General features: G+C 46.8%; 1 protein-coding gene across 14 annotated transcripts in view; it reads right to left on the bottom strand.

The window, feature by feature from the left end:
- Window positions 1–4321: 4321 nt before the first annotated feature.
- The window catches only part of DNMT3B (DNA methyltransferase 3 beta), a 44406-nt gene continuing 22213 nt past the window's right edge, over window positions 4322–26514 (bottom strand). For 3 of the 14 annotated variants that reach the window (XM_072800559.1, XM_072800560.1, XM_072800558.1), the window contains 19 exons: window positions 26160–26285; window positions 25279–25488; window positions 24377–24535; window positions 21973–22080; window positions 20932–21076; window positions 20279–20338; window positions 19107–19232; window positions 18944–18988; window positions 16836–16915; window positions 16433–16545; window positions 15830–16013; window positions 15134–15218; window positions 13974–14119; window positions 13008–13098; window positions 12517–12665; window positions 11337–11422; window positions 8374–8443; window positions 7529–7647; window positions 4322–5940 (listed from right to left, as the gene is read on the bottom strand). In XM_072800559.1, the coding sequence (XP_072656660.1) occupies window positions 5799–5940; window positions 7529–7647; window positions 8374–8443; window positions 11337–11422; window positions 12517–12665; window positions 13008–13098; window positions 13974–14119; window positions 15134–15218; window positions 15830–16013; window positions 16433–16545; window positions 16836–16915; window positions 18944–18988; window positions 19107–19232; window positions 20279–20338; window positions 20932–21076; window positions 21973–22080; window positions 24377–24535; window positions 25279–25488; window positions 26160–26285 (2244 nt within the window). In that variant the 3' untranslated portion in view covers window positions 4322–5798. Of the gene's footprint in view, window positions 5941–7528; window positions 7648–8373; window positions 8444–11336; window positions 11423–12516; window positions 12666–13007; window positions 13099–13973; window positions 14120–15133; window positions 15219–15829; window positions 16014–16432; window positions 16546–16835; window positions 16916–18943; window positions 18989–19106; window positions 19287–20278; window positions 20339–20931; window positions 21077–21972; window positions 22081–24376; window positions 24536–25278; window positions 25489–26159; window positions 26286–26514 lie in introns of those variants that run through there. The other 11 variants (XM_072800564.1, XM_072800563.1, XM_072800566.1 and 8 more) reach the window with 9 other exon arrangements.

Below are 26514 nucleotides of genomic sequence, written 5' to 3'. Positions count from 1 at the left end.
GTAGAGTCTCAAGTGCCAGACTAGAGTTTGGACCTGATTCTGGGAATATAGGGTGTCACCTAAGTTTTCTGAGTAAGAGTCTCCAAAATAAAACTCATTTCCCTCCCAGGATCTGCTCCCAAAGAGATGGGAAAGGGGCACGTGATCTGCTTAGAGTCTACTTTCCTCCTTCAGGAGGGGGCTAGCCAAGGTTATCTAGCAAAAGGCCTTGACTGCAAAAGGCCGGAGAGTAGTAAGTTTCTACCCAGCAGGAGAAATAGCTGTGAAGACTTTTTTTTTTTTTAAGATTATATTTTTTTTATCCATAAGGGACACAAAGAGAGAGGCAGAGACATACGCAGAGGGAGAAGCAGGTACCCCATGAAGAGCCTAATGTGGGACTTCATCCCAGGACCCCGGGGATCACAACCTGAGCCAAAGGCAGATGCTCAACCACTGAGCCACCCAGGTGCCCCTCGCAATTAAGTTTTAAAAATTAAATATAAAAAAATTAAAAATAATAATTAAAATTAAATATAACCAAGTGCAATGTGTGGTTCTGGAATGGAAACCAGACTAGAAAACATAGATCTTTATTTCTCTTCCTCAATAAGGACATCTTGAACTGGCAAAATCTAACTACGGTCTACAGGGACGTCTGGGTGACTCGGTGGTTGAGGGTCAGCCTTTGGCTCCAGCCATGATCCTAGAGTCCCTGGATCAAGTCCCACATCGGGGTCCCTGCATGGAGCCTGCTTCTCCCTTGCCTGTGTCTCTGCCATTCTCTCTGTGTCTCTCATGAATAAATAAATAAAATATTTTAAAAAAAACTTATAGGGATCCCTGGGTGGCGCAGCGGCTTGGCGCCTGCCTTTGGCCCAGGGCGCGATCCTGGAGACCCGGGATCGAGTCCCACGTCGGGCTCCCAGTGCATGGAGCCTGCTTCTCCCTCTGCCTGTGTCTCTGCCTCTGTCTCTCTGTGTGATTATCATGAATAAATAAAAAAAATTAAAAAAAAAACTTATAGTCTACAGATTAGGTAAGAAGTAAATGAATGTTCATTCCCTGTTGTGATACATGTACTGTAGTCATGTAAAAGAATGCTTTGGTTTTTAGGAAATACACACTGAAGGATTTATTTTATTTTTTTAAGATTTTATTTATTTATTCATGAGAGACACAGGGAGAGAGGCGGAGACACAGGCAGAGGGAGAAGCAGGCCCAGTCGATCGGGGCCAAAGGCAGGCACCAAACCCCTGAGCCACCCAGGGATCCCACACTGAAGGATTTAAAGGCAAAAGAGACATCATCTCCTTAACCTGCTATCAAATGATTCAGAAAAAAAAAAAAAAAGATGACAAAATACATGTGGCAAAATGTTAGCATTTGAGGAATTTGGGTGATAGGTATTTAGGAATTCTTTGTACTATCCTCGCAATTTTTTGGTAAATCTGAAATTTTACACTAAAAAATCTCAGAAAGGAGAAAAAAGGAGAAAAGGCAGAAAGGAAGGAAGGAGATGGGGGGTAGGTTGGAAGAAGGTAATTAGGGAGAGCAAGTAAGGTAGGCAAATTGTACCCCAGGCTGCAAAGGGCAGCAGATAATTTCAAGCTCTAGCAGAACAAAAACAAACTCCAGCAGAACACACATACACAAACATACACACCAAAATAAATAGGTGCAGCTGGGACCAAGAAGAAATAGACTACTTCGGATTCACAGAACAGATTCCGACTTACAGCTCCTTTACCACTGACTGGGTGGCCTTGGATAAGTTATGGGACCTCTTGGAGTCTTAGTTCCCTTCCTAGAAATCATGGTAATCAGGGCTTCACTTCGGGGTTGCTAGGAAGCTTCTCCACCAGTAACAACAGAGCAGCTACCATTTACTCAAGACTTGCTACCTACAAGCACTTTTCCACATGCTTCACATGCCTTGAATCATTTGATCCACAGGTCAGCCTTAGGAGGTTGATATTATCATCCTCATTTCACACTTGGCAAACTGAGGCACCGAGTGGATATGGAGCACCCCCAAGGTCACAAGTTAGTGGGCAGACCCCCAGCAGGGGTGCAAAGAGTCATCAAGGACCAGGTACAGGCCTTGAACACTGGATCATTCAAAAAGCAATTGGCTGGGACGCCTGGTGGCTCAGCGGTTGAGCGTCTGCCTTTGGCTCAGGGCGTGATCCCAGGATCCTGGGATCAAGTCCTGCATTGGGCTCCCGGCATGGAGCCTGCTTCTCCCTCTGCCTGTGTCTCAGCTTCTCTGGGTCTCTCATGAGTAAATAAAATCTTAAAAAAAAAATTAGCTGGTAAACTAGAGGGACAAAGGTAGGGTAGGAGACCCTGTACAGCTAACACTGACTGCCCAACCCACCCTGCCCCCCACTCCCGCCCGCCAAACAGCTGTGGACCAGTCCCACCAAGATGCCTTCTACAGGCCTCTGGGGGTGGCAAATGCCAAAGCCACACCCACCCAGTCTCCCTATCAAGGACCAAGGAGACCCCAACAGGACATGGGGTGCAATGATGAACACATCAGATGCTGTTGTTGCTACAGTTGGCATCAGCCCAGCTACAGGGAGACACCTGAGAGATTATTGTGCTGCCCTTCAAGATGTTATTAAACATGAATAAACACTGGATGCCACCACCACCAGCACCCAAGCATTAACACAGCATTGACTAATGGCTTTTGTTAGCACAATGCCATATAAGACATGAGGGTTTATGGCATGCCATGCACCAGGCAAAGCTCTTTACCCACTTCATGCCCTGAACCTTCACAGCAGCCCTAGGAAACAGGCAGGACCTGAAGTCATTACCTGTTAGAGATGCAAATCTCCCCGACTACAGCCCCAGGCTATAGAAGACTGCTTAAGAAAAGGCCTACCTAACCTCATCCACAAGTTAAGAATAGGGAGGATTCATGTCCTCCCTATTGCATTGTACCTGGGATCATGTAGATCCAAACTCCCATCTTGCAAAAACAAAGAGCTGCCTTGACAGCCCCTCCAAAGTCAACCCTGGGCCTGCCTCACAGACTGAGACACCCAAGATCCCCTCACCTGGAGAGATAGTCCACCTCCTCTCTTGGGGTTTCGAGGCCGGGGCTGTTTATTTTGCTTCATCTTGTCCTGGTATTTGGTGAGCCACTGTACCCAAGATGGCTTAATAGGACAGTTGAGGTCCCTGGGGCCCAAACACCTCATAGGAGTGCCAACCCACTTGCTAATTGCCAAGTCTCACCATGGCAACTGGAACGTGAAGAAGAGTTTCTCATCCTCCACTCCAGTATCTAATAAGGTACACAACTATTGTCATGGAGGTGGCCAGTGTTAGAGCCTTTCTTAACAATTTGAAAGAACTGAGGCACATGTAGTTGCTGTATCTATTTTAACTCCAAGCAACCCATCACATGTGCATACTTTTTCCCACAACCTTTTCCCTCTGTCTGCATCAGCTGACCAGTATGAACCTCTGGAGAGGCATGGACATCTTCATTGCCTCCTTGTCCCTGACCAAATGCTAGACCTAGCGACAGGACTATGGCAGGATGGGTTGGGGCAGGGGATTTGGCACCTGCCTAGCTGGTGCAAGTTAACTGCACAGCAATGGGTATATGCCCCACCCAAAGAGCTGTGGCCACAGGGAGCTAGATTAGAATCATGGGGCCATGTCTTTGGCCCAGGGCGTGATCCTGGAGACCAGGGATCGAGTCCCGCGTCCGACTCCCTGCATGGAGCCTGCTTCTCCCTCTTCCTGTCTTTGCCTCTGTCTCTGTGTCTGTCATGAATAAATAAATAAAATCTTTAAAAAAAAATCATGGGATCACTCCAACCAGTCCCAACTTAATTGAGACAGGACAACTGGGGACAGTGGAACCAGGTGCAAGGGAATCCAAAGGTGTAGAGCACTGGGAGAAGCAACCCTGGCATTCTGGAGTCAGCCATCTTGATCAACTCCCCAAGAGCTGTCAAGTGGCTGTTTCAGACCTCAAGCCTTAAGTGAACTCAAAGGCTCCAGTCCCTTGATTTGAGATCCAAGGCTTAGAAACTCATTCACTAGCCCAGTCCCTGGACCAGCAGCATAGAATTCTTGGATTCTACTCCAGACAACAAAATCAGAAACAGGGTGGAGCCCAGAAAGCTCTGCTTTAATGAGGCTCACAGGGGAGGCTGGTACACTGGAGTTTGAGGGCTAGTGAACAAGACCTTAAGATCCCTGGGGTCACCCAGGTAACTGGCAAAATGCTTGCTGCAGGAACCAATACCTCCAACTCCCAGGCCCTCCCAAACCCCACCCAACTGACCCAGAAAGAAGGAAAGGGACACCATGCTGTTAGAGAAATACTGATTTTAATTCAACATAAGGTAAACTCTAGGCATCTGTCATCTTTCAGCCTAAGAATTAGCGAAACTGTTGAAACAAGGCACAATTTTCCCCATACTTGTTATGTGGCTCCAGTTAAAAAAAAATTTTTTTTATGAAAATGTTAAAACATAAAAATAGAAGTCTGTGATTTAAAAAAAAAGTGTATAAAACAATCCCCACAAAACCTGTCAACATTGATCCTGATTCTACAAAATAGCACCAGTAAGAAGAATAAAAGTTGTTAAAAACCATTACGACAGCATTTCTGAAATGCAGCTTTCCCGACCTCCCACTCCCCCTAAAAACTTCTCTCATGGGATACAAAAGGACTTTAAAATCACTGGAGGGAGAGTCGAGCTGTTATTGCAGTTTTCCCCTGCAGTCTCTGAGATGAGGGGCAAGTGTGGGGAATGTGCTTTGCCCCAGCTGTCACTGCTGCTCAGTTTAGGAAAAGGCTGAGGATTTGGGGTGTCCTACTTCTCGACTGGGGACTTGTGCCTGCAGAGTAGTCTGTAGGGTCCGTTTTGAGGGCAGAGGAGGGTATCTTCCCTTAGCTTCCTCCTTTGCTCCCTTCACATGAGGAAGAGGGAGACTGAGAGAAGCCACACCTGCATAACACAAGGCAGCAGATAACCCAGCCCACCCAGTCCTGAGGTCCTGAGTTCCCCAGAGGGTTCTATTGCAGTCACTGGGAGGGGATTTAGCTAAGGGTGTCTGCCCCCTTGGGTTTGTGGTGGGGTGGGGTGGGGGTGGGAATAGCCCTGAATGTGATGATGAGGTCATCCCTGCTGAAATCATCATCATGGAAAATACTCTACATGGAACCCGGTAGTGGGTCCCAGCCCTTTATGCTGAGGCCAGAGGAATGTGCTTGCTAGATAAAAATTCAAGAAAGACATAGGCATCCTTTCCTCTTCTGCTAGCCTGAGAGGAAAAAAATACCCAGGGCTCTTAAAATGTCCCTTAGCTACATGTCTACCACTGCATGCTCCTGGAAAAGAGGAGCTGCAGATGTTTTTAAAAAATCAAAGTCTTGCAGTAACTGTCTTAGATGATTTTTCAGCATTAACCTGAGTATTGGAGAGCTGTCGGCACTGTGGTTTTGGTATCTTAGCCATTGTTTCTCTGAGCCATAAACCCAGGAGGGAAAAAAAAAAAAAAAAGCCATCTTACTACCTACTTCAAGTTTTAAAAGTTTTCGGATTAGACAAAATGAGCACCGTGTTTGGCCGCTCCTAGCAGCCAGGTCTGAATTGTGCACAAGGAGGTGGCACCTCAGGCTGCCCCTGCCAGGAGGGGGGTCACGCGGCACTGTCCGCCAAAGTTATCTGGCATGACCCCACAATGTTGAGCAGAGGAAGGGCAGAGCTTGGGCTGTACCTATTGGGTCCTGGCTCTGCCCCACATACCCCAGTGCTACTGGGCTCTGGGTGCCTGGGGGGTTATTCACAGGCAAAGTAGTCCTTCAGGGGGGCGAAGAGGTGTCGGATGACAGGCACACTCCAGGACCTCCCAAGCAGCTTCTGGCGGGCACCACGGCCCATGTTGGACACATCCGTGTAGTGTACAGGAAAGCCGAAGATCCTGGTGGGTTGGAGGGCACCAGAATAAAAAAGACAGGGAGTCAGAAGTGCCCCTTCCAGCATGCTTAGGGCCTCTGGGAGATCCTCAGATAAACAGCATGGCACTGCTCTTTCTGCCCTTTGTCCCATCCTTTCCATCATGCCAACCGGGCCTTCACATGAGCCCTCTCTTGACCCCCAGAGGTCAGATGAACAGGTTCTTCAGAACACAAGTGACAATCAAGAGGGCATTGTTCCTCTATGAGGATGCCTGTTTTGTGCATCTCCAAGCACTAGCACTATGCTCCTGGCACATAGCTAGAGCTCAGTGGATATTCCCCATTTGAGTGAGTGAATGAACGAATGAAATGAAGGCCAAGAAACCCAGACAGCAAGCAAACAGACATGTATCTGCTTTCAAACAACAAGAGGAGAAAAGTTAGGCAATTTTCTAAATAAGAAATAAGGGCATTTGTAGAAATGGATCATTAGATGCTCAGATAATTAACCGTAAGTACACTGATGTAGCCTGCATTTTCTATCAATCTTAAAAGCCAGTTGTTAGATCAAGGGCCAAGCTGGACTTAATGGCAGATGGCAACCAAATATACCAAGAGCTTCCTCCATGGGATTCCACCAGGCCTGGTAAGAGGCTATAGATACACTAAACCTCAGGCTTTCCTGGGTTTGTAATCTAATACTAAAAAGCACACCAATAGGCCAATGACTAAAAATGAGTATTAAGAAACATGCCAAAGATGTAACACCATAGGCCAGTGTCTTGTTTTGCCTAAATATATTGACAGCCATCTGCACCCACCTAGTGTCACAGGGCCAGCCTAGCATATTAGGCTTAGGTTTCAAAATACAGAATAATCCACAAGATGAACAGGCAAGGTTTCCTGCCAGTTTCTATGAATCAGAACTTCCTTTTAGACTAAGAAAAGTACTGTCAAATCAGAGAAATAAAACCAGTTGTAGGGACTGAAATATCTGGAATGAAAATGCTCTTATCAAATCCATTGAGACGCAGCCAAAAATGTAAAGAGGAATATTCATAGCCCTGCCTTCATTTCTAACAAAATAAACAAGAAAAATGTAAAATAAAAAATGAAACCAGAAAAGGAACCTTGAAATCCAAGAGCTGGTTCTTTGAAACAAAACAGTTAAACTACCAACTTAGCCAAATAAATAGAAGAAGACAGACTGTGGCTAAGTAGGAACCAGCTTTGGACCAGCAACTTGGCTGGGATTGGAGGGAATTGGCTTGGAGGGAATCTTCTGAGAAAGACCAACGGCAAAGGCAGTAGGATGGTCTTTTGCTGGTTCCTCATATGCCCTGGAGGCCCAGTATGCTGGGGCAGGTCAATGCAAGGGAAGCAGAGCAGAAACGGGGAGATGATGCAGTCGGTCCAACGACCTCACGTTTCAGATTCCTCACTGCCACCACCCTTCTATCATTTATATCAGGAAAATGAGCACTGACTCTGAAAAGGCATTACTCCCAGCTCTGCTAACATTGGTCATTTAAGACCACACAGAATTGAGGCAAGCAGCTGCCCACTTGTACTGGCTGTGTGATTTCCCTCTTCACGTGCAGCCCTGCTCACCTTTCTAGCTCAGTGCACCACAAAACATCTTCTTTGCCATTCATGACAACAGGGAAAAGTTGGTTTTTCCCCTGTCTGATCGAGTTCGACTTGGTGGTTATTGTCTGTACTTTCTTTAACTGGAGAACAAAACGACATCATGGAGTGAGCACAGGATGAAGGGCCTGGGTCAAGTCAAAGCTCATAAGCACCTAGGGAGGATGGAGAAGGGAGGGCAGGTGGGAAGAGGGGGAGGCAGGGTTGGGCTCACAGAGGGAATGAGGAGAACTGGATGGCGAGAACATTTTGTGCTTCCCACAAACACCAAGAAGTTAATGAGCAGGAAGGACCAGCCTCACAGAGAACAACAGATAAAAAAAGTGACCATGAGTAAGATCACGTGGAGGGGCCAAGAAAACACCAGAGTTATTGATCAAGCAGGATTAAGCAAAAGTAAAAAAAACCCACCCGGATTTTGAGGATGGCCCACTGGGGTTGTGAATGAATGAAACCTAACCTGAAGTAAACATTCAGGTCATGGAAGTCTTCATTATCTATGATAATTTTTGTGGCAAAAGTAAAATTACTCCTTTGTTACTGGAAGATGAGCTGAAATTATCTGTGTCTACAGAGTTTGCATTCACAATTGGAATGACTAGTCACCTTTTCTCACAGTGAGTATTTGTGTCTCAAGAACCTCTCCTGCTCTGCTCTAAGATGGGACAGAATAATAAAGTGGGGAAAGAGGGCCAACACCAGGGAGTCATGTGGCAGGGAAGGGGCAGAAAAAACTGGACACCAAGGTCAACTCCTTGCTTGGAGGTCACCAAGTGCATTTCCAGAGACCATTTGGTAGCACGTCTTACCTTTGCTGTCCTATTGAACTCCAGGCAGTCCTGCAGCTCGAGTTTATCATTCTTTGATGCTATCACGGGCCTGGGAACATCCAAAACCCATTACTTTCTACCAACTATAAAGGGGCCTCGGCTAGGCACTTCCCAACGTGGGAATGAGGGCCGAAGACTGCAAAATGTGCTCTGGCACTGACCTTGTTACAATTACCTGATTAAAAAAAAAAGTGAGCCTCGCAGGAACATCATACTATGTGCCAAAGACAAAGACAGACTTGCCCCTTTAAAGGGGCAAGCCCAAAGTCCAGGAGTGAATGCTCTCCCTTCCCAAATTTTAATTTTAGTATGAGCTCTCCTACTGAGATCAGAATGAAGGGGAAAAAGCACACTGGCAGGAGTCAGGAGACCCCTTTAGTCCAACCCCACCACTCACTGACTGAGTGACCTTGAGCAAGTCAGGCCACCTCTCTTGGCCTCAAGAGCTTGGATTAATTAGGTCTTTGTGGATTTATTTGCTGCAACTAGCACATCAAACCCATGATTCGGTGGCTTACAGCTGGGGATGTAGGCATGTGGCCTCCAGAGGGTTTCAGGAGGTACAGGCAAGAAGGACAGGAGATGGTTGACAAAACTACAATTACCCTTATAACTTTCACCATTGAAACCTGCAAACGCAGAGGCAGACAGATGCCTGAGAAGGGAAAGGGCTAGAACTCAAGGAACCAAGTGGTTAAGCATTCCAGAGCAGAAAACCAGCAAAAGGTCTGAATGCACAGAGTTGATGAACACCACAGCAACTCCTGTGTAAGTAACACCAAGGGCAAAAGGAAATCAGATTGAAGAATGAATGTGATGACCTACAAGAGAGGCCACTGAATCACACAAAACATTCCCCTAGATTCTGTCAAGGATTTCCCTGACCTCACCTTCTGGGCTTCCAATGCCTGCCTATCCCCAATCTTGAATCTTCCATGAACCCAAGGGAACTGGGAGACACAGTGCAGCCCTACCCAGTGATATAATTGCAGGACTGAGATCTACACAACCCAGATATCTGATCTAACGACAGTATTTCAGATCAGGTGATGGTGGCGTCAACCATCCTAGAACCCTGCAGGGCCAAGTTGTAGCCACCCAGTTATTCTCACAATTCAGGCAGAGAACTCTGAAGGTTCTGAATACTCCTCCGTTCATCGGATACCCTACATCCAAGGCATCAGCAAATCCTGTTAGTCCCACCCTCACATTACCTACAATCTGATTCAGTAGAACTCCTAAGCTGCCAAGCCCCCAGAGCCACACTTGTATTGTGTTGAATATGTATGAATGGTGCCTCCTGGGGCACTCTGAATAGGCACCCTCCCGGGCCTCCTCCTTGCTGCCCTCATCTTGCCCTTGTCTATCTTTCTATGAGCAAAGACCATGAACATGAGATACAACCCTCACCCCTTACAATGGCTCAGGAGTTCCCACGCGATGACCCACATGTGCAGTACAACTTGGCCCATACTTCTGAGTCCTCTGTCTTACCCTCCTAGCCATTGTAGTGCCTGGAACACTGGGTCTTCCAATTCACTGTTCACATCACCATTTCCCCTATTCCTTCTGCCTAGAAGGTTCATTCCTCCCTAAAATAACTGAGCAGCTCATTTCCTTTATTTAAGGAATGAGAAGCCTCTCCATTAATTCCTCCAATGCCCCAAACCTCCAGCCATGATTATGAAATAATTTAGGGTCTTCTCTGCCCATCCCCCATTAGCATGTCAACCCCATGAGAGCCAAGGCTAACATCTAATGTGTTCCCCACTAAACTGGCAACACGGACAGCAATGCCTGGCACAGTGTGAGTGCTCAAGCGTTGAGTGAAGAGTCCACTTCATCCAGACATAGACATTTTCCATTTCGCTGGCTGATTAGCCAAATAAAACTGCAACACACCCAAAAGAAATGCTTTAAGATATTCTAGCATCTTCTCCCCTCTGTTCACACTTTGCTAAATGCCTGAAAGTTATTATGCTTCCAGCACTTCCTTCTAAAGGAGGAATTTTTTTTAAGTTTAACTCATTTGTAAGTTTAGAATGTCACATTACCATCATATTTTGTATCTTAATTAGCAGTTTGTATCCCCCAGAAACCACATGGAGGAGACAATGAATCCTTTGCTAAGCCACTTACTTTGTGGCTTTGAACATGGAAAGAAAAAAGGTGGGAAAAGTTCTTGGCTAAAGAAAATGCAAGGGATCCTTGGGTGGCGCAGCGGTTTGGCGCCTGCCTTTGGCCCAGGGTGCGATCCTGGAGACCCGGGATCAAATTCCACGCCGGGCTCCCGGTGCATGGAGCCTGCTTCTCCCTCTGCCTAGGTCTCTGCCTCTCTCTCTGTGTGTGACTATCATTAAAAAAAAAAAAAAAAAGTAGCACAGTAAAACCAGCCTCTGCTACACAGCTCCACAAATATTTAAATAAATAAATAAATGAATAAATAAACAAATAAATGAATGAATAAATAAATAAAATCCTATGGGGGAAGGTTATCTCAGCTCTGTTACTAGACTGGTCATCACCACAGGCCTCAGCCAGGGATTACTTCATCTAAAAATCACTTGTATTTCCCAATGGACAGCAGCAGGGAAAAGAGGTGGAGTACAGAAGCATCAGTACTCCATATACTCTGTTCTAGCATTTAGCAAAGTGTGAACAGAGGGGAGAAGATGCTAGAAGCACTTTTGAGAACCTGGCCCATGGGCAGAATGGGAACAAGTCAGATAAGAATAAGGAATGCTGGACTCTGACCATCAGGTTGCTGCTGTACTTCTCAAAAGGCTTCAACCATGACACCAGGAATTGGTCTGAATCCCTGGTGGGGCCATTTCCCAGAAAAGCCAGTGGGCCTCTGAGTCATAAGAGGCCCACAAGAGTTCAGTTAGGGCTCACATCATTATACTTGGCTATTACCTGTCCCACCTTGTGCCCCTTGTTACCTGTTCATTCCCGGCAGGTTGCCCCAGAAGTAGCGGGCCCTGTGAGCAGCAGACACTTTGATGGCATCGATCATCACTGGGTTACACTGCAGAGAAAGAAGGACACCTGCTGGGAGCACACATCAAAATTCACACGGAAGCCAGTAACAGTGGGGCTTGACCTGGGTATATAGGTGACACAGCGACCCCCTGGCAATAGAGGAGGTATGGTTTCTGCCAGCAAGAAGACAGACCAGACCAATCCCCATCAGGAATCTGGCTATAGGGCAGCCCCGATGGCCCAGCGGTTTGGCGTTGCCTTTGGCCTGGGATATGATCCTGGTAGACCCAGGATCGAGTCCCAGGTCGGACTCCCTGCATGAAGCCTGCTTCTTCTTCTGCCTGTGTCTCTGCCTCTCACTCTCTCTCTCACTCTGTCATGAATAAATAAAATCTTTTTAGAAAAAAAGGAATCTGGCTATAAGATACAGCTAGTACCCTGATATTAATGGTGTGTTAGAGATAAGATTGGACCTGCAGGTTCTGAGAGAAGATATATCCTCAGACCTGACAGATAATTACAATGTGCTATATACAGGTAGTAAAAAGCAGTTCAGAATTGAAATCTGGCAAGTTGGGAATCCTGGCGGCAGAAATGTAGTGTTGACAAAATGTGGCTTCTGACAGCCATCTGCCAGGTTCACACAGTCTGTTCCATAACCTCTCTAACAGAACTTAGGTATTTAAGTTTCGAAAAAATGAGTGAAATGTAGAAAAAGTATTTACTAATAAAGCTTGATGATAATGCTTCATAATGAATCGACTGCAGCCCCTAAGCAGCGGTTCTCATCACAGGGATGTGAATAAAAACAAAAAAACAAAACCTCCCTAGAGTAAAAGTTTGGACAAATCTCCTAAAGCCCCAAAAGTAGATGAGGATTTCACCATCTGACTTCAGTGGGTTCAGGGTGAGGTTAGACATCAAATATTATCCATACACTAAAAACAATCAACCATTAAAAAATAAACAAATAAATACGTACATACATACAAACAACCCACATGACTGCATGTGTTTGGAGTTTAGACATAACCTCCATTAAGACCTCAGAAATCACATTAAAGGATGAAACATCCAATCATGCCCCAGTGCCAACAGGGCCTTCCCATCCATTACAAGCAGGACCCTAGGTCCCCTCACCTCCAGGAAGCGAGAGATGTCCCTCTTGTCGCCCACCTTCATGGCTACCACATTCTCAAACATCCAGAAAAAGGGCCGGTCATCACCCTCCTTGGGGCGTGTGTAATTCAGCAGGTGGTAGAACTCAAAGAAGAGCCGGCCTGTACCCTCTGAGCACACAAAAGAAGATTGGCACAGACAAGTTAAGACCCTTCATTCAGTCCACCCCTCCATATTGAGACCAATGGGTTCCCAGTGATCACCTGACTACAGCTGACACTCTACTAAGCTGACATCCTACAGTCCTTCTTGTAGTCCTCTGGAGTGACAAAGGACAAAGGCATCAGCAGTGCAGAATTTATTAGTATTTCTGGGGACAGGATTTAAAATGGACAAGGGTAGAACCATCAGGTTACATTGTCAGAAACAAATACTTCCTTCTCAGATCAGGCCTCCTCAGGACTCAGGTGACATAGGAGCTCTTAGGGCCACCAGAAAGAAGGGATGCTCACCATACAGGCCTTTCCTGGCAGGGTTCACATTTGAGAGATCATTGCATGGGCTTCCACCAATCACCAAGTCAAAGGGGCCCCATTCTTCAATCTGTGAGAGAAAAACAGTCACTCTTAGGGAAGGCACTCTGAGTGGGGTGACAATAAAGGAATACAGCCTAGGTCACAGATACCTATCAAGAAAACCCACTTCGGGACACCTGCGTAGCTTAGTGGTTGAATGCCTGCTTTAAGCTCAGGGAATGATCTAAGAGCCCTAGGATGGAGTCCCATAGCAGGGTCCCTGCAGAAAATCTGCTCCTTCCTCTGCCTATGTCTCTGCCTCTTGATGTCTTTCATGAATAAATGAAATCTTTTTTTTAAGAAAAAAAAAAAGAAAACCCACTTCTAGAGCTCAGGTGGTAGAATATAAAACTCAGCCTCAAGATGGTGAGTACATGCCCCAGGTTGGGTGTGAAGCCTACTTTAAAGGAGAAAAAAAAAGTTTGTTTTTTTTTTTTAAAGATCTTATTTATTCGAGAGAGAGAGAGAGACAGAGAGAGAGACAGAGAGAGAGAGATGCAGAGACACAGGCAGAGGGAGAAGCAGGCTCCATGCAGGAGGCCCGACGGGGGACTCGATCCCAGGGCTCCAGGATCATGACCTGGGCTGAAGGTGGCATTAAACCGCTGAGCCACCCAGGGATCCCAAAGAGGATGCTCTTATAGAATCTTAATTGGTTACTCAAGTCTCCCCAATTTCACTGCTGACCCAAGACAACCCAATGCTCCAGATTCTAGAAGATCTAAATCATTCTGAATAATTTACCTAATTGTGGATTGTGGCACTACAGCTGGATGAAACCCAGGTTAATCTTCTACCACAGCCCTGGGCATGGGGAAGGGGACCACATGGCTATGGGAATGTGTGGGGGTGGGGTGAGGGCATGCATGAGGGAAGAGTGAGCGGGAGTGCAGGCTGCCTCACATTTCTCTTCGTGATATTCCTGACGTCATTCACATATTTGATGTTGCCCTCATGCTTCACAGTTCCAACAGCGATGGATTCTTCACACACTTCGGAAGCGACGTATTTCTCCACTTTGATGCCCAATTCTTTGAGGACCAAGTACCCTATAGGGGGTTCAGGGGACAGAATGTGCATCAGGATTGTCCTCCCTGGACACGCTACTTCCATTGATTCTAAGCCATCTCCAGAGCTCAAAGCAGACCCACCAAGAACATGGTCATCCTCAAGGGAACCCATGCAGATAGCACAGAAATCGTTTGCTGAGTACACTAGGCCCCCAGGATTGCAGAGTTTCATCAACAAAATATATGGATAACCAGTAAAACTGACTACCAGGATCTAGTAAAATGGACAGGCACATAGCCAAGGCCCCAGCACCTACCACCCAGCACAGTCAAACACAGACACACAGACAGGAATCTTCACCAAAAACATGTTTAGAAAACAACCTCAAAGCCTGGTGGCATGGACAAGGCTCAGTCCTACTATGTGTGATCTGCACCAACACAAGTAGGTCTTTAAGACCCAACAGAGTGGGGGAAAACAAGCTATCAGTAATGATATGGAAGAGCCATTAAGGCTGTCAGGGATTTAGGAATGGAGACACCAAAGTATAAACATTAAGTACAAATGCTGCGAAGTGCAGAGCACCTCATTCTACTGCTTCCTGCTCTGGTAATAGAGATGTTCCTAACGATACATTACAGAGTAGTTGTGAGGGGTAAATGAGTTATATCAGACAAATCCCCCAGAGGCAGCATGCATGTTGACTATGCTTATTCACTACCTGGGGGGACCTGAGGGAAATGGGAGGAAACCAGATTAGAGCTGCCTAATTCAGTTCCAATGGATCTAGGCTTATAGAACAGGAAAATCATTTCCTAAGATACTTGCACCTAATAAAAAGTATAACACAGCTAAAATATACCTGTCTTTTAAAAGGCCCCAAAAGAGGGCCAGGTAGGTGAAATGGTGGAGAGGATTCAGGAAAGAAACAAGGAGGCAGTGGTGTTCTCAGAACAAGTGACCAAGAGGTCATCCCAGGAGTCTTTCCTGGCTTTGATGACAGGACACCTGGAGCAGGTGAGCGAGCATCCCTAGGTGAACTCCAAACTCACCTGTTGCAATTCCATCAAACAGGGATAAGACTCGAATGGGCCGCCTTCGGGCTGCGGGAATCGCAGGGTATAACTTGGGGGCTTCCTGCCAGGTTAAAGAAGGAGGTCACGGAGGTCAAGGTGCAGGGGGTAGACTCAACCCCTGGAGGAGGGGAGGTGGGGTGGGCTGATCTTCCTGAGGGTCACAAACCCTGTGCTCTGCAACTTCCTAGCTAGGATCCCCTGGAGAGCTCCGGCACAGAATGGCCATTTTACCCTTAGACGTGAACACAGATGCAACTTTGATACAGATGCGCGCACACACACACAAAAACACAATACCCTACTCAGGAATGACCTGGAGCCTCCCTCCAACAACTGCAGGCAGGAGCTCAGGAAAATCCACTCCCACCAAGATTTAAGAATAAGCCACAGGCTTCCTTTTCCTCTTCGGTTCCCCTAAGGCTAAGGCTTAGTTTAGTTCTATAACCATTTTCTCAAAAAGGCCCTTGAAAATCCAATATAATGAGAGGCCACAAAGGAGAGGAAGAATACTGGAGAGGCCTGACACCATACAGAGGATGTGGTCTGAGGCTCTCAGATGCTCATTTGTACAATGGATCTTTTCCATTAACTCTTTCCAACACATCCAGCATGCTCCAGACCCCGGAAGTTCTGGGGGTAGGTGGTGCTGGGAGAAAGAAGCCTGTGGCTTACGTATTCGAGCCCCATGTCGCTGGTGAAGAAGGCCTGCAAGCGCACGTTCCAGTCCTTCCGGCGCCGCAGGACACCATGACAGCGCTGCGGGAGGCACATGTAGCAGCTCCAGGGCTCCTGCAGCTTGGCATCTGCTGCCGTGCCGGTGCCCACCAAGACCTCCAGGCACTCCACACAGAAGCACCTGCACTCGGGAGCAAGGAAGAGGGTCGCCTCAGTCAAGCAGCTCCCCTGCCACCCCCACCAATGACACAGATGTCAACAGACTGTTAACAAACCTTCAGGTCCCAATTGCTCCTCACCATGGACTGGAAGGCCCTGTGTCGGGATTTGGGGGACACTAATCTCTTGCTTGGATACCAAAGGGCCCTCAGCCCATGCTGTGGCACAGACAAGTTTCCCAAAGCATCCCCAGAATCTGACCATCTTTAGGGGTCCTTCCCTGCCCTCAGGGACCTAAGTTTTAAGTCCATCCCTACATCCCAGTTCCATTTTAAGTACTCGAGGACCTCAGCCCTGGGGAATACTGGCTTGGACCCAGCTCCATGCCTGGGATCCCTCTCGGCAGCAGATCTGGCCCACGGGGCCCACACCCATGCTCACCGGCAACAGCTAGTGTTGCTGCAGAGGAGCAGCTCACGACCTTCACAGCACACGGTGCAATAGGACTGATAACCATCATCATCATACATGTAGAACAGCTCAAGGAACCGGTCCTGGCAGCCCAAGAGAAACACCCGAGAAATCAGAGACAGGAACCTGCAGGGACCAGCACCTCACTGGCTATGGCCCAAGGATGCAGCCACTGACCCTTGCCAGGGCCCCCAGCTGGGCTCTGCTTCCCACTGTAGGATGGCCTCCCCAGTCCAGCTCCCGGGCCTCAGCACTCCACTTGCGCCTGCCCGGGCAGGGTCAAATGACATACACATGGGTGCCTTTTTCTGGGGAAAAGTACAGGGGAGTACAGGGAAAGGGCAGGAAAGCCCAGGGCGGGATTACCACTTACCCGGCATGTCTGGCAGAGGCCACCCTCAAAGAGAGGGTGGAAGGACACGGGGTTTTTCCTACCACAGGACAAACAGCTATCTGTAAGAAAGATAGGGATACAGCTTGCAACAATTATGACCACAACACTAGGGCTGAAACTTTGAGTCTAACTGCTTTTGAATAGTTATTGGAAGCTGGCAAAATAACAAGGATTCCTCACACTTTGTTCCTTTCAGCAATGCTTCATCCAGATAGATAGAAAGGCCAAAAGAGAGCCCAGGGCAAGAGGTCCCGCAAGATAGGCAAACGCATGGTCCAATAAGAAGGCATGGCCAACTAGGAAAACACCGGGCAGGACACTGAGCAAGTGCCACCTAGCCCAGGGATAAGCTCCAGAGGACCTGGTATGAAAATCTTTGAGATAGACGTGGAAAATTTCTGGTGATGCCAATTTGCTGGTGTCCTCGTGATTAAGAGTTGCCTGCACCAACCTTACTCATAGCAGTTGAATGCAATTTGAGAACACAGGTCCCTTCCTATTAGTATAGTCTTGAACTCACACGAGCAGGTCAGGACGGAGCCACAGCACTGATCATGTGGGTAGGGCCATTGAGAAACCTGAGATCCAGGTGCCTGGGTGGCAGTCGGTTAAGCTCAACTCTTGGTTTTGGCTCAGGTCATGTGATCTCCGGGTTGTGGAATAGAGGCCTTTGTCAAGCTCTACTCTCAGCAGAGTCTGCTGGAGATTCACTCTCCCTCTTGCTCTCTCACTGGGAACCTCGCTTCCCCTCTCTGGCTCTCTCCAAAACACATCAATAAATCTTATTTTAAAAATGCCTAAGTGGGGCACCCCGGATGGCTCAGCAGTTTAGCACCCGCCTTCAGCCCAGGGCCTGATCCTGGAGACCTGGGATCGAGTCCCACATCGGGCTCCCTGCAGGGAACCTGCTTCTCCCTCTGCCTGTGTGTGTCTCTGCCTCTCTCTCTCTCTCTCTCTCTCTCTCTCTCTCTCTCTCTCGTCTCTCATGAATAAATAAACAAAATCTTTTTTAAAAAAATACCTAAGGGGCACCTGAGTGGCTTGGTCAGTTGGGTGTCTGCCTGTGGCTCGGGCTGTGATTCCAGGGACCTCACTGGGATCAAGCACCCATCTGAGTCTCCCTGCTCAGCAGAGAATCTGCTTCTCCCTCTCATTCTGGCATGCTCTCTCTCATTCCCTCTGTTTCAAATAAGTAAAATCTTTAAAAATTAATTAATTTTTAAAAATGTCTGAGATCAATTCTCCCAAGCCAGGAAAAACAGATGGATGACAGTCTTGGGAAATGGGAGGATTATGGGTCAAGGCTTTCAGGTCCAACAGGGACTTCTCTAAACATGAGCTTTCTCCAAAGTTCCCTGTGCTAGGAGCTATGCTGTTTTCCTACCCAGCACTGAGATAACCTCTTGATAAATATTTGTTAACTAAAGGACATCAGGCTGAGGAAGCAAGGGAGAGTCCATCTGTCCTTACACATTCTGAATTCCGTGATACACGTTCCAGGCAGAATCTCCATTCCGGTGGCTAATTACCACCCAGTACAAACATACCAAGGTTCACTTAACAGAGTAACAGTGGTGAAGTGTGTCTACCTTGCTCCTCAAAGCCTGTTCCACTTGTCTGAGGAAGGCTCAAGTTGTAAGAGATCGTGGTTTCAGGTTTGGGGTATTCTGGGGCCAAGCCTCCCCACCCCACTTGCTCATTCACAGAGGCAGGATCAGCCTCAGTGAAAACCAGACAACCCATTCTATTAAATGTAACAACTAAGATATCCACAGCCTAGCCCAAGGCCATGGCACAGAGCTGTGGGTTAAACTCCCATGGGGCAGACAAGCAGGCCAAGGCAAAGTTTGAGCAACCCTCAAGATAAGTAGCAGAGGGATCCCTGGGTGGTTCAGCAGTTTAGCGCCTGCCTTTGACCCAGGGCGTGATCCTGGAGTCCCGGGACCCGCGTTGGGGAGCCTGCTTCTCCCTCTGCCTGTGTCTCTGACCCCCCCTTCCCTGTGTCTTTAATGAATAAATAAAATAGAAATATTAAAAAAAGAAAAAAGATAAGCAGCAGAGACTGAATACAAGGGAGACCATGTTACCTTCCAGGTTACTCTTGTTGTTGCTAACATCCAAAGCCATTTGTTCTGTTGAGAAAAGAGAAGGTGTGACAGGGGGTTAGACATACTCATCAGGAATGCCACACACCCTGCCCGATAGCTGGTGGCATCATTCCTCCAGCCTCCTCACTGCCCCAATGATCACCTCGACTCTGGTCCTCCTCTCCTCGATCTTTGCCGTTATTATAGCAGTTTGTCTTCAGGCGCTTGGGTGGGGGGCAATAGTCTGAGGCAGTTGAGTCGTCAGCTGTGCGTCTTCGAGTCTTGTTCTCTGTGGAAGGTAAGGAGATGGCAGCGGGGGCAGGGGTACGGGGAAAACAGGAGCCTAGGAGAGGACAAGGCCATGACCAGGGGCCAGCTGCACCTGTACCCTAACATAAATCCACACTGGTTGTCCTACAGCCTCTTTTGGGACAACTCTGATGGTGACTGATTTCACAATCCCACGCTAGGGGTTTTAAACAGTGATGGGTGCAAAAGAATACATCCTCATAGACCCGTCACAAGGAAAATTAGAATAAGCTTGGTCTATGATGCCCAGCACGCAAGCTGAGAGCCATGTGTTGTGACTGAGCACTTGAAATGTGACTTGTGTAACCAGATGACTGCATTTTACATTTAACCTAGATGTAAACTCAAAAACTGCAAATGGAGCCAATCCACTGGCTCATTTGGAACTTGGGACATCTATAAAAATAGATATCCAATATTTCTAATGAAAATTTAGCATCAAAATTTAGACATCCTAAGACATGTCGAAAGACAGATTCTGAAAACTCCTCTAAAAAGAAAATGTAAAAATCTCATAATTTGCATACAGGCTGTTAGAAATGCTAAAAGGATGGAAATATTGGATGAAGTTAAATATATAACTTATACTAATTTCACCTATTTTTCAGTACTTTTTAATGTTGTTACCAGAAAAAAAGTTAAAACGTGACCACTGTTTATTTCTATAACTTCCCACTACTTTTAATCATTCTGTAAATGTCATAGGAACATGGTTAAAGAAAATTAAAAACATTAGAAATCATAAGGACCCTTTAGTGACATATTACATTTGACAGCGCATACGGTATTAGAATTGAAAAAGGGAAAGCAAGAATCCAACTAGTGTAGAGAAAATACTGGAAGGATGTGCACACCAGCAATGTTAACCTGAGGGGTCATTGTGAGGGTTGGGAGTGAAGGGGTGGGTGAGGGCTCAAGTTCACTTTTTAACAGATTGGATTCTTTCCCAGTGACCACTGTCTATGCAAGAAATCGAAAGAAAGTGCAGAGAAAATAGTGCAGAGTCAAAATATGGGAAGGGAATACCGTATTTCCTTGATTCTAAGTTCCCACTGCCTGTACGACGCACCTTCGACTTATTAACCACTTATTTGTGGGTGAAGAAGGGAAACAAAACAGAAACAGAAAAATACTATGTTAAATGTGTGAATTGTTAAGACAAATCCTGGATTTCAGGCACCTGGGATTTCCACAGGGACAATGTGAAGAAACTACACTTCTCTTTATAATAAAGAAAATATAGTCCTGGTAAAACCCATTAGAATGGATGATACCTCCTTCCCAATGGAAATGGTTTCTGGGGTTTGGAGAGGGTTTAATACTTTCCAGGTTTTCTCCAATGAGCATAGCTTAATTATCTTTTCCTTTAAAAAAAGGCGGGGGGGGGGGGTACTAGTTAAGATTCCATCTTGGCCTTGTGTTTACTTAAGTTTTCACAACAGATTGAATCCCAATGACATGTACTTGACCTTTAGCAGGAAAAGTGACCAGGGGACCTGGAAAAGGCTGGGCTGTTTGCGTTTCCAGCATCCTTGAGGGTTCACTGTGGAAGAGCTCCAGAGCTGACAGATTGCTGGAATGCTGGGGTAGGGTGGGCATCAGCAGGGGGTAGCTGCATCTACCAAGAGGTCCCCCCACCAGCAGTGGACTGTGGTTGCTGCCCGGGGTCCCAGTCCCACCTGGTTGCTTGTTGTTGGGCTTGAGGCCCTCGATCCCAGTGGGCTTAAAACCCCCGTGGGCCCACTCTAACATGGGCTTCAGCTGGTCCTCCAACGAGTCTCCAGGGTTGCTGGGGAAGGTTTTGCCAGCCCGTACCCTGGCTTTCTGTGGAGATAGACAGGCTATAATGAATAGGAGGGACGGGTGCTTGCCAGACCACACCTAGGGCTTCCCGCAGCTGGGGCCTGCATTCTTCCTTACACTGGTCCCTTTCAGAGCCCAGCAGCTGTCCTGAGCTCTGGTATGTGACAGGAGGAGGGGCCTGAGTCTAGAGACATAGGCAGGCGGCCAAGGAGGGGGAATTACATCTCCCCATGGAGATACCAAATCTCTTTCCTGTAGGGACTTGAGGGCTCAGCCCCCTCTCAAAGAGCAGAGGATCAGCATTAGCTCGATCACTTTTAGATTTGGAGAAACCATCAGCCAGCACCAAAGCCACCATCACTGCCTATGAGAAGCTTCAGATTTCTGGTTTTATTTACCCAATGATAGTGGGGCAGGCCCGGCGGGGCGGGGGGGCGTGATTACAGAGGACCAGGAAGTTTCATGTGTCTAACTGAACACCAAGGAAGGCTCATAAATACTGCAACAAGGCCACAGACCATTTCATCTCCAAATCAACGTAGAGGGAGTGATGGAGCCTGATGGAACCCCAGACAATGAGGAGGCAGTTGGCCTCTGCCCTCTCCACTCTTGACCTCAAATCACATCACTCGAAAAGGAAAAGACTATGAGGCTCTGAAGAAGCTCACTTACAAATCTGAATATATTGACTCCTGCCTTCCAATACTCCTCTTCCCTTACAGTAGCCATGGAAATTCCTCCAGGAAAGTCTCAAACACCTTCCTTTCATTTCCTAGTCCATGGGTTCTTGTCATGTTTGCATATACTTCCTCCCTGGAGGATTCCCTGTGCTATCATTGCCCACACTGTAGCCTGAGCTGGCTTCTGCTCTAATTCTGTTCTTGTGGCAAAGCCCTCCCCACCTACTACAGTGTTACCTCCAATGCATGGTACATGGCTTTCCTGTAAGACACCAGCTTATTGAAGGTTGCCAGGTTAAAGTGCTGGCTGAACAGCCCCAGGGCCACCAGCTTATCTGCAGACACCTAAAAGAGACAGCCATCATCAGCATCCATTTACAGCCGGTGTCTGAACACCTAGTGTCTCTCCCAGGTTTATTCCTGGAGTTCAAGTTCACAGACTAAAAAGATAGGAAGAGTAAGTAGAAAACAGAAATGCCCCACCTGACAAACCTTATACCAGACGTATGGTGAATATGATAGTTCAAATGTGAGAAAATAGGATACTCCAAAAAGATGCAATCAACTACACCCTGTATTTGTGTTATTTTCTAAAAGTACAAATGACCCACATGGTCCCTGGTGTGGGCCCATCTTAAAATTCAGAGTAGACGCCCTGACATGGATGCTTTTGCACAGGTTCTTTCCTCCCTCATGAGTAGGACTGTGATTTAACCTTCTATGAACAGAATTATCTTTTTTAAGCTTTTATTTATTTATTCACAAGAGATACACAGAGAAAGGCAGAGACATAGAGGAAGAAGCAGGCTTCCTGGAGGAGCCTGATGCAGAACTTGCTCCCAGGATTCCAGGATCATGATCTGAGCCAAAGACAGACACTCAACACTCCATCACTGAGCCACCCAGGTGCCATTAACAGAATTCATTTAATGAATATGTTTAGAGAATAATGCTTGGCCCAGAGTAATCAACTTTTAGTTATTAGGATTTGTTGGTATGTGCCTTCCATTGGCGCTCAGTACCCATCTCCACAAGTCTCAGGCCCCATGTCCCTTGGCCATATATTAACAAATCAGCCTGCCAGTAGATGAAACTAGTGTTGGAGGGTGCTGATTTAACTCTGAAAAGACATATGATGTCTTCTCAACACTGCATGCTTATTCTAATGCCAACCTGTTTTGCACCTCAAGGGGCTGTTGCCACCGTTTATAAGAAACTGGGGATCAGCATGGTTGTACACTGAAATGTGAGTTCCATTCCCAGCACTAAACTGCTCTAATGCAGTATTGTAGCCAAACACCAGGACCTGCAATGCAATCCCATCCTCTTACGGTAACAGCCACACACTTCATCAGACCCAGTTCATTTTAGGTCTCACTGGGCCAAAGCAATTAAAAACAATTCATGTTCCTTCATTTCACAGAACTCAGGGCCTACATCCCTGCAGTTAGATGCTGCAGAGAAAGCAAAGGCCCAGGACATTTGTCATCCTACTCCCTCTGCTGGCCAAAAAGAAGAGTATATCCATCTGATTCACCTACCATGCTGACTCCAGGTTCCATTTATCTCACTCACCCTTTGGGAATTTCAGCGTATATACAGCAAATGACACTGAGGAAGCTCAAATCATGGAAAAGAATGAACCTTGATTGAAGGCCAAATCCCACAGATGTACTGGGTAGGCCTATATCCCAAACCATCTTGCTGCTGTTCTTCGTCAAACCTCAGGGCCTGTGGAAGGTTGGACTAGCATTTCAAAAAGAAACCATCACAGGCAAAGTATTGCCTGCATATGTTCTTAGCACAAAAGCTGATATCTCAGAATGTTCCATGGATAGGGTGTCAGAATCAAACCGCCAGATTCATGCCCAACAAACAGAACTCCTACTCCGTACACTCAAGAAAGAAATCAAAATGGTTAATATCAAAAGAAAAGGTTGTAAAACCTGGGTAGCCTAGTTAGTTACTCATCTGACACTGTTTTGGCTCAGGTTATCTCAGGGTCATGAGATTGAGCCCTGTGTCAGGCTTTCTGCACAGAATCTGCGTAGGCTCTCTCTTCCTCTGACCTGTCCCCCCATAAATATATCTTAATAAATAGAAAGGTTAATACAAATAATCAACAGACTTTGAAATCAGTACTCCATTGAATTTTTTTTTTTTTCGTAACTATCACCAAGTGGCCATAGGTCTGCCAGGCATGACCCCCTCCCCACATCTCTCAGAGGCAGATACAATCCTATCTGTCTCCAAGGAGGATCTTTGAGTCTGTTTGACTGTTTTTGTTGTTTTTTGTTTTTTGTTTTTGAGTCCTCATGACTGTTCCTGACTGCTCAGGAATTCCTTCTGGGGACTGCGCCAGAGAAGGAAAATCAACAGAGCACAAGTGGCGACAAGTGGCTTCAGAGAACTTTCCAGCCATTTGTCTCCTATAAGGATAGATTGATATCTGGGCCTGAGACTATGTATCAGTTTAAGCCAGTTAACAAATTTTTGTCCTCTGTAGATAGGATTCAAACAGCCTCAAACATCTAGAGAAAGCAGTCACAGGCTGTTCACCTTAAAGAGTCAAGTGTAAAAGGAAGGGTACAAAACACTGTGGGTCTGTGCAACACGAGAGCCTGACTTGCCCTGGACTCACCTCAGAGAACTTGCCATCACCAAACCACTGGACCCACCGCATGCCAGACATGGCCTGGCGCTTGGAGGTAGCCTTCCATGACACGACCATGGCAGGCCACCAGGAGAAGCCCTTGATCTTTCCCCATACGAGGTCCCCTATTCCAAACTCCTTCCCATCCTGGAAGAAAAACCACATGAAGGAATCCCAATGAGATGGATGGCCTGAACCAAGCAAGAAAAAAATCCTCCATACCCCAATGCCTCAGGGTTAAACTTGGGGCATTACTTTAACATAATAAAAACCATGAGTAAGGACACCTTGAATATAAGGGATCAGTTTGGTTTTTTGATAGAAATATGGGATTTTATGGGATTTGTAACATTTCACCTGTAACATTTAACTTAGTATCTGAGAGTGAACAATATAAACAAAAAACTCACGGGAAATAAGATCAAATAACATAACGACAATCACCTGGGTACTCCCACCACAAAGCCAAACAGGTCATTCCAAAAAGATTTAAAAGCAAAAAAGAAATTTTGGACATTTGAACACAAAAAGCTTGCCATAATATAGGAGATGCCCATGAAAAAACAAGTTGTTAACATAGAACTACAGTAAGTAGGAAAAGATTTCTAGGTGATACATACTTAACATACATACATACATTATACATACATATGCAAGAAAGCTGGAGTAAAGCAAGCACACCCAATTGGCTAATCATGAACAATACACAATATGGATTATGTAATACAGTGGATTATAGACATAAGTGAAGCAACTCTAGTTCCTAATAAAAATAGCTAGTCTACAACTGTATGTAACATATGATGAACAGAATCTTTTATAATAGTGACCCTTCCCCAAAAGGAGGAATACCCACTTCTTCCTTATTATTTAGCTGTTCCTAGTAGTACCTGATACTCCGCGCTGTCAGCATCTCTACCCTCTGCATCCACCTGCGGGGACTCCAAGCCCTCCTGCTGGCTGTCCTGGGCTAGGCGGGTATAGGGGGTGCTGCTGCTCTGGGGCACCACATCGTCATCTGTGAGGTCAATGGTGAGGTAGGGGCTGCCTGGGGATGGCCACGGTGTGCCTGCCAAGGATACTGTACGCCGCCTCAGGGACTGTGAACAGAAGGACACAGAACGTAAGCCACAGCAAACCAGCTAGGTGACCAGAGACTAGTGGAACCCCCCTAGTTGCTTCCCAGGCAAGCAGAAACAGTAGCGATGTTAAGTTGAATAGAACGGAGACCAGCAAAGATGGTTTTCCAGGAACGAAGAGTATCCCTCAAGTGGTGGGAAAAAGCAACTTTCATCAGAACAGCGGCAGAATTGAGGACAAAGGCAGAATAACGATGAGGGATGCCAAGCTGCTCCAAGCTCAGAGAAGGCCGCTGGTTTCCCTATATGCTTACTGTGTGCCCAGCCTTGCCACAGGAGTGGAGAATTGCAGTAACCACTGGGGTTGCCTCAAGACAGTTCAAAGAAGATACCAGGGAGACAAAACAGTTGAGTAGTTGGTAGTTTCCAGCTCATTCCCGAGGAGCAGGAACCCAGTCAGCAAGGAATTTGCAGATTCCCACCCGAATTCCATCCAGGATCAGGCCAGGAGAGAGGTCATCAGACTTAAGAGAGGCTTACCAGGCACCCAGGAGAGAAAGGAAAGGCAAGATCCTAAAAAGGTGATAAGAGTGAAGATCGGATGGAGGTTATACACCAGCTACTCTTGGTGGCACAGTGAGAGAGAGGTAGATCTTCCACTTAAGAGACTGGGGTTTATCTGGGGAACCAACCCTGGTAGCTGATAACTCCACGGGGGACTCATCCACGTGATTGCGGCCCTGCCGGCCTCGGGTGGCACGTAGGGAGGGCCTGTGCCTCTCCCGGCTGGAGGCACTGGTGTTATTTCGGGTTCGGACCTGGAAGCAAGAGAGGATAAGCACATGGCCTTTGGTGACAAGAGGCATAGGGTTTCAGACCAAGGGCCAAGAGAAGTAGACTTGAGAAATCACCTCCCATCAACAGAAGTGAATGAGGTGGTTAAGCTAGGGAAGAGCTCTGGATCAGCAATGGCCCCCCCGAGAATCTCCCCAGGTAATGGGAGAAAGAGGTAGGGTTTCAGCAGAGCTGCCAACACTCGGCAGCAGA

The sequence above is a fragment of the Canis lupus genome, chromosome 26 (genome assembly GCF_048164855.1).
Source record: "Canis lupus baileyi chromosome 26, mCanLup2.hap1, whole genome shotgun sequence".
NCBI lineage: Eukaryota > Metazoa > Chordata > Mammalia > Carnivora > Canidae > Canis > Canis lupus.
Note: the sequence above shows the minus strand (reverse complement) of the source record. Positions and strands in the feature narration are given on the sequence as shown.